We start from the raw sequence: 7313 nt of genomic DNA, 5'->3' as shown, positions 1-7313 counted from the left end.
GCTTAGCTGCCTTCTCTCAAGGTGATGAGTGAGTGCCTGGTTTACCAGGGAGCCAGCTTGTGCCACAGGCTTTCTTTGGAACATTTGCAAGGGCTGTACCTTAGGCCCCTGCTTTGTCTCTTGACATCACCCCTGAGACAGGCCTTCAGTGTGCAGGGAGGCTTGTGTTTTGGAGAGAACCAGCCACTGAGGGCTGAGATGGTCATGAGTAGTGGCGTACCAGGGTGTCACCTAGTGCTGTCTGGCTGTTGGGGGCCTTTGCTGTCCTCGGTGCCTTTTAGGGTCTGAGCCTTGTCCAGGCCTTCACTGTGGGGGCGTGTGCCCTGCTCGCTCCCGCTGCTGCTTTGCCCACTGAGGGGGCTGTACCTGCTGTGGTGCCACATATGGAATATAATTTGCTTGGCTTAGTGTGCAGTTGCTCCTAGGTGCAGTGTGGTCTTAAGGAGCGTTTGAGTGCAGTGGCTGTGGGGCCATACAGTGGGCAGCCTTGGGCTACCAGGGTTGACGTGGCTCGTGCTGCTGGGGGACCTTGCCTTTCCCTGCCCTGAGCAAGGTGAGGTTCTTGTGGAGAAGCACCTACACCTCTAAGAAGTGTGGCAGCCCCTGGGGTAGGGGCTTGGGAGGAGGCGCAGTGGGAGGCACATAATGACCATAGTAAAGGCGGCTGTGGAAAGAGATGCCTGGTGCATAAAGACAGCAGCTTTAAAACGTTTTATGCCTTCCAAAGTGTTCTGTACATGAAAGCAGGTCTTACAGAAACCCCATCAACTGTGAGCCTCGGTAATCCTTGGTGGTGACTTCACCATTTACAAGGAGGACGTCATTCGACGCAACCTATCACAGAGACTGTCCTAGCAGCAGCGAAGGGCTGTGTGAGAGGGGGCCGTTCCTCTAGGTCCCAGTGTCCTTTACTTTGAGTCATGTGCCTCCTTCGGAGGTGGGGACCCGCTGTTGCCTGGTGGGTGCTGTGCAGGTGGTGGAGGACAGAAGGGAGCCCCATTGCCCCCTGGGCTTTTGGTTGGTCACTGTGAGAAAGGGTGCGTAAGGCAATTGAAGGGGGTTGGGGGTGAGGGCTGGGCTTGCTACGTGTCGAGTGACACGGGCAAGGCTTTCTTAGCCTCATCCGCCAGCTGATGGGCCTCGGCGTCCAGGTCTCCACGCGCAGGCTCCTCCTCCTTCCCCAGACAAAGGGTTATAACCTGCAGTGACAGCAAAGAAAATGGGCCCTTTATCCCTTCCACGCAGCTCTGAGCTTTTTGGGCACTATGCTCTCCTTGTTTGGGACCTTCTCACTAATTGGGTATCTGACTGAGACTGTTACCCTGCAGCTTTTGCCGCAGGCTGTTTACTGCCAGGCCTTGGGAAAGGGGGCATCACCACCCTCTGCCTAAGTTCTCCAAACCTCCCGCCTCCTTGCCCCTCTAGCCTTCCTTAGAGAGGAAGGAGCAGAACTTTGGGTGGGGTGGTCCTTACCACCCCCACGTAGGGGCTTCCTGTCCGCTGGCCGTTTGGGGAGGCTGGATGAAGTAGAAGGGCCGGGGTTGTCTTCTTCCTGTGTGTGGAGGGCAGACGGACAAGGCTCAAAGTGAGTATTATGTTCTACTTGACACTTGGGTGGGAGGCTTGCTGTCGCTCCTGGGGGCTCACCTGAGGCTTCCTGGCATGACCTCTGTAGCTTTTCCCCTCTTGCAGGCTGTCCCACATTTCAATCTTCCTTCTCCGTTTCTCTTCCTCAAGCTGAGAGAGGGGAGGGAGGGGGGAAGAGCAGTGGGGATGAGTGGCTGCAAGAGCACACTCTGCCTTTCAGGTACAAAGGCCTGAGAGGTTGGAGTGAGTTTGAAGGGGGTTGCACATTGCTGGGGTCGACCAGATGGCCCAGCAAAAAAAAAAAAAAAAAAAAAAAAATTGCAGGAAAGGGTCAAGCTCCCTCCAGCCAGGTAAAAATGCCCTAGGTTTAGAGGTCGACCAGTACACCCCAACCAAACCCTCTACCCTCTACCTCCATGCATCTAGTGGTGGGGGTTTCAGGGAGATGCCAGTCAGTCCATGCAGAATCCCACCACATGGTTCCCAGTCCCCATTTATGCCAGGAACGTGCCTCAAGCAATGCCATTTGGGTGGGGACTATCATTTGGCAAAAGAACAGCAAAAAGTCCAGAGGAGCCACTTTTGCTGGGTTTGCACTTTTTTTTTTTTTTTTTAAATTTTTTACTAGGGGTCCAGTGCGGCGTGAGGCTGCGGTGGGCACAGGGGCGGGTTGCGGAGCAATTGGGGCCAGCAGCCGGTGCGAGCGGCAGCTACTGCCCCTACTGCCGATCGTGGGCAGCAGCCGCCTCTCGCAAATGACCTGCGCTGGCAGGCGGAACGTAGGTGCACGGGACCAGGGGCTGGTGCCCCTGCTCACCTGCCCCCCCCATCCCACTGCAGCAGACGTCATCGTGACTGTTCGGCCGTTCAATCTATTTGCATAGGTTTTTGTGTGTGTGTTGTGTGCACTAGGCTTACAAATAAGGTTTGCAGCCAAGGGGCCACTGCCACCTGCTGTGGGGCCACTGGAATGAGACCCTGTAATCCTCTCCTTGTGCGATTTACTATTGGGGGGAAAAATGTCATCTTTTTGCTTTTCCCTACTTCTCTAATGCCTGCCTGTGACATCACAGCCTGCCTTTGCCTTTCTAACCTATATGCTTAGAAAAATTAGTCACAAAAAGGTGCCAGTGGTACATTTTAGGTTACCGGAGCGTGGGCAGTCTCATTCCGGGCTCCAGCCCACGCAGAAACAAAAGCCGCCAGAGGACCCACGGGGCTGCTGCCCCACAGGCTTCCTCGGGGTGAGGAGGGGCCCAGAAACCTCTGCGCTGGAGCGAATACGCAGTCCAGTCTGCATTTCCTTTTGTTGGGACAGACTGGGTCATAGCTGGTCCTCCATCCTTGGTTCTTCCTTTCCCCTCTCCCAGGGCCCAACAAATCCTTCAAATGCCCTCTCAGCCCTGGGCTTAGCCCGTCACTGCTCTCCCTCCGTCCCCTGCAGAGAGGCCCCAGCAGGCCGGGGCATGTGAGACACGCAGCTTGAACTAGAATGTGTGTGCTCTGTCTGCTGCCATGACACCTGCCACACGCAGATGGTGGCTGAAATCCTGCTGGGAGAGCCACTAAGCAAAAATGAAAGTACAAGACATCCCCATAACAAATCGCACAAGGAGAGCGTTGCCCTCAGCTGAAAAGATGCTGCCGAATCCGTTCCCAGGACTCACCCCTGTGCACACAGTGTTTACCCGCTAAGCCTCAGACCCTTGTGGTTGAGGGCGGAGCAACCCTACCTGTCGCAGTTTCTCCTTGTGCCTTTCTACTTGGGCATTTAATTCCTCCTGCATTTTCAGGCGCGCGGCCACTAAAGCCTCCTGCCGTCTCACAACATCCTCGGGAGCTGTGAGGAGAGAAGAATGAGGGAAGGTAAAGCACCTTGTGCACCACGGAAACTCTCCAGAGCCCACACGAGTACAAAGACGTGGGAGTACAGACGTGGGGACCCCTCTGCATCTGTTTTGGCTGTTTGGGGGGGAGGAGGCTGCCCCTCGGGACTGGAAACCTCCCCGAGATGCAGATTCCTGCCCCTTCCCCCCCAACTCCAAATTCAGAAAGACCTGGAGAGGCCCAGCCTGAAAGGTAGGTGCTCTGACAGACACACTCGGCTGTACCTGGGTTTCAGGCTTGATCCCCAGTAGGGGCCGTGCAGGAGGCAACCAAAGTGGGTGGGAGGTATCAGTCCACAGCCGGGATACCTCCCAGCACCCAGTGCCGAGGTTGACCAGAATTCTAGAAGACAGCTGGCCATCACTGAAATTAGTCCAGGTCGGCACCAGAAAGCAATCGAGAGCCTCACGTACTTTATCACTTTATCCCTGTTTCCACAGAAAAGAAAAATCCCTCCAGTTAGCGTTGGAAGGTATATATCCCATCATGACCACTCAAAGGACAGGGAGGTGATCATCACTATCTACAGACAGCACAGGAACAAGGCCCCTTAGCTGAATGAATCCACATAAAATGCGGGTCAAAATGTCATGGTCAAGTGGCTGGCAAAGGAGTGTGGGGGGTGTGTGTGGGTGGTGGTGGCAGGGATGAGCAAAACTTTAAAAAGAAAACAAGCCCTAGCTAGTTTGGCTCAGCGGATAGAGTGTTGGCCTGGTCCCGGGTTCAATTCCGGTCAAGGGCACATACCCAGGCTGTGGGCTTGATCCCCAGTGGGGGTGTGTGCAATCAATGATTCTCTCTCATCATTGATGTTTCTATGTCCCCCATCCTCTCTGAAAGCAATCTATACTAATAAAAGGGTAATATGCTAATTAGACCAGGAGACCTTCTGGACAAACTTCCGGACCAAGCTGTGGCTGGGAGGGCCCATAGCAGAGCCCCACTGGGTGGGCAGGGCCTCCCTCTGTGCAGCATTGATCACAGAGCCATGGCAGGGTGGGCAGGCAGGCAAGCAGAGTGAGGGCAATCAGGCTGCCAGGGGGGGCAGTTGGGGGTGAGAAGGCTGGTGGGGGGCAAGCAGGCTGGCAGGCAGTGGTTAGGGGTGATGAGGCAGGTGAGCAGTTAGGAGCCAGCAGTCCTGGGTTGCAAGAGGGATGTTCGACTGCCGGTTTATGGGATCGGGCCTAAAATGGCAGTCAGACATCCCTCGAGGGATCCCAGATTGAAGAGGGTGCAGGCTGGGCTGAGGGACACGTACCCCTCCTCCCCTGCATGAATTTCGTACTCCAGGTCACTAGTAAAAATATATTTTTAAAAATATTTTTATTGCTTTCAGAGAGGAAGGGAGAGAGAGAGACATCAATGATGATGAGAGAATCATTGATTGGCTGCCTCCTGCACCTTGGACTGAGCCCGCAACCCAGGCATGTGCCCATGACCAGAATCGAACCTGGGACCCTTTGGTCTGCAGGCTGAGTCCACTGAGCCAAACCAGCCAGGGCAATAAAAATATTTAAAATAAAAAGGAAACAAAAAGTATACTTCCACTTTGGATATGGAGGTGTGATTACAGCAGGGGTCCTCAAACTACGGCCCGCAGGCCACATTCAAATACAAATATTGTATTTGTTCCCATTTTGTTTTTTTACTTCAAAATAAGATATGTGCAGTGTGCATAGGAATTTGTTCATAGCTTTTTTAAAACTATAGTCCAGCCCTCCAACGGTCTGAGGGACAGTGAACTGGCCCCCCGTTTAAAAACTTTGAGGACCCCTGGATTACAGGAACCTTGCTAACTGTTGAGTCAGCTTAGAATAAAATCAACTAAGTGTAGTTCTTTTTTTTTTTTAAATATATTTTTATTGATTCCAGAGAGGGAGAGGGAGATACATCAATGATGAGAGAGAATCACTGATTGGCTGTCTCCCGCAAGGCCCCCCACTGGAGATTAAGCCCACAATCCGGGCATGTGCCCTTGACCGGTATCGAACCCGGGACCCTTCAGTCCCCAGGCCAATGCTCTATCCACTGAGCCAAACCAGCCAGGGCCCAAGTGTAGTTTTTTAACCTACATTTTCCTGCCCCAAATTGAACAGCAGCACCACACACCTTTCCCTACACAGTTACTGGTGGAGGTGGCTGTGGCAGGTGCCTGGGGCTGTTCCCGACACCACTCTCAACCTGCTTTAAAGGTTTACACTTGGACTTTGTAGTTTCTCGTTGCCCATAGGGCCAACAATCCAAGAGACTGACTGGGCATGCAGGCCCAAGGCCCACGGGGAAGGAGAGGCAGGCTTGATGAGTTTTACGACCTCTGCTCTCCTCCCCAACCTCGGTAACCATGGTGACTCTGATGCACGACCGCGTGTGTTTGATGCTGCTGCTATGGAAACGGCAGCGCAGCTTCCGACTAGTAAGAAGGTGATCAATCAACATAAAGTGCATGGGAAGGACCCGACTAACCCACACCCGAGTTCCTCCTCGCTCCGGGCCTGAGGTCACTCGGGGTTCACAGGCAGACCCCTGAGTGAAGTTTCCAACCTAATCCACCCCCATTAAAAATCCCTGCCCTGGCCCGGCTGTGGTGGCTCGGTGGATTGAGTGTCGTCCCATGGACCAAGAGGTCCTGGGTTTGATTCCCAGTCAGGGCACATGCCTGGGTTGTGGGCTTGATCCCCAGTAGGGGGCATGCAGGAGGCACCATAAGTCTCTCTCATCATTGATGTTTCTATCTCCCCCCCCCCTCTCTGAAATAAAAAATGTTTTGTGTGTGTGTTTTTTTTTAAATCCCTGCCCTGGAACTAACCGGTGTGGCTCAGTGGATAGAGCATCAGCCTGCGGACTGGAGGGTCCCGGGTTCGGTCCGGGTCAAGGGCATGTACCTTGGTTGCGGGCACATCCCCAGTAGGGGGTGTGCAGGAGGCAGCTGATGGATGTTTCTCTCTATCCCTCTCCCTTCCTCTCCGTTAAAAAATCAATGAGATATATTAAAAACAAAACAATCTCTGCCCTGGGAAAACCGAGATCGCACCTTCGTTCACCCCGTTCCGGTTCGGAAGCGCCAAGCGGTCCGTCCCCCCCGCCCCTGCCCACGCCGGTCACCATCCGGGGCTCCTTACTCCCAACCACAGCCTCGATTTCACGATCGGTATCAGGTACGAACCTACAGCAGCCGCCGCCGGGTCCGGCCGCCTCTGCCTGGAGGCCCTCAGGCGGGCCGAGAGCTTCTGAAAGACCGCGAACAGCAGGACGCAGCCGAAGACCAGGTACCAGCCGTAGGCGGCCAGCAGGGAGCCCACTGCGAGCAAAACACACCAAAAAAACCAGTTTGTGAGAAACTGGAAAGACAAACACTCCTTACTGGGGATGAAGGGAAGCCGCGCCAACTCGGGCGGGCAGAGGCCGCCCGGTCACCCGGGGACACGGAGAAACGGGGACCCTAGGGGGACCCCGGGGCGGCTGGGAGCGAGGGCAGGCGGGCGGGCGGACGGGGAGGGGGGCGCACGCTATGGCCCAGGGATCCCAGTTACCGCAAGCCCACAGCTTGCTTTCCAATTAAAAAAGAAAAAAAAAAAAGAAAAGCGGCCGGACGCCGCCGCCGCCGCCCTGGGAAGAGCGGCTCCAGGAGGGAAAGGCCTCCCAAGGCCCCGGCCCGCCCGGCGCGCCGCGGAGGACCACGCACCGACCTTGGGGGCCCCCCGCCCGCCCCCCTGGGTCCCGCGGCTCGCGGCGACTCACCGGTGACGTGCAGGAAGCGCAGCCCCTCCGACTCCAGGGCCGGCCGCGCCGACAGCTGCTCCCCGTCCTGCTCCATGGCGGCCGCTGCGCTGCCGGGGCTG

At 55.4% G+C, this 7313-nt stretch overlaps 1 protein-coding gene across 1 annotated transcript; it reads right to left on the bottom strand.

The window, feature by feature from the left end:
• Nucleotides 1–696: 696 nt before the first annotated feature.
• Nucleotides 697–7313, bottom strand: SELENOS (selenoprotein S). The gene is made up of 6 exons (XM_070400432.1): nt 7213–7313; nt 6638–6772; nt 3321–3427; nt 1648–1737; nt 1474–1552; nt 697–1199 (listed from the first exon to the last, which is right to left on the bottom strand). Exons 1-6 carry the CDS (start codon nt 7286–7288, stop codon nt 1120–1122), a joined length of 567 nt encoding a protein of 188 aa, XP_070256533.1. The 5' UTR covers nt 7289–7313; the 3' UTR covers nt 697–1119.

Source organism: Myotis yumanensis, unplaced genomic scaffold, assembly GCF_028538775.1.
Source record: "Myotis yumanensis isolate MYYU_CA2020_CCGP unplaced genomic scaffold, mMyoYum1.0.hap1 SCAF_20, whole genome shotgun sequence".
NCBI classification, from domain to species: domain Eukaryota; kingdom Metazoa; phylum Chordata; class Mammalia; order Chiroptera; family Vespertilionidae; genus Myotis; species Myotis yumanensis.
This window is presented reverse-complemented; position numbering and strand designations above follow the sequence as displayed.

Coding starts and splice junctions, on each gene's coding strand:
- SELENOS (XM_070400432.1), bottom strand. CDS start 7,288: ATGGAGCAGGACGGGGAGCAGCTGTCGGCGCGGCCGGCCCTGGAGTCG. Junction 1,738..3,320: donor ACAAGGAGAAACTGCGACAG/GTAGGGTTGCTC, acceptor CCCCTCTCTCAG/CTTGAGGAAGAGAAACGGAG. Junction 1,200..1,473: donor GAAGCCCCTACGTGGGGGTG/GTAAGGACCACC, acceptor CTGTCACTGCAG/GTTATAACCCTTTGTCTGGG.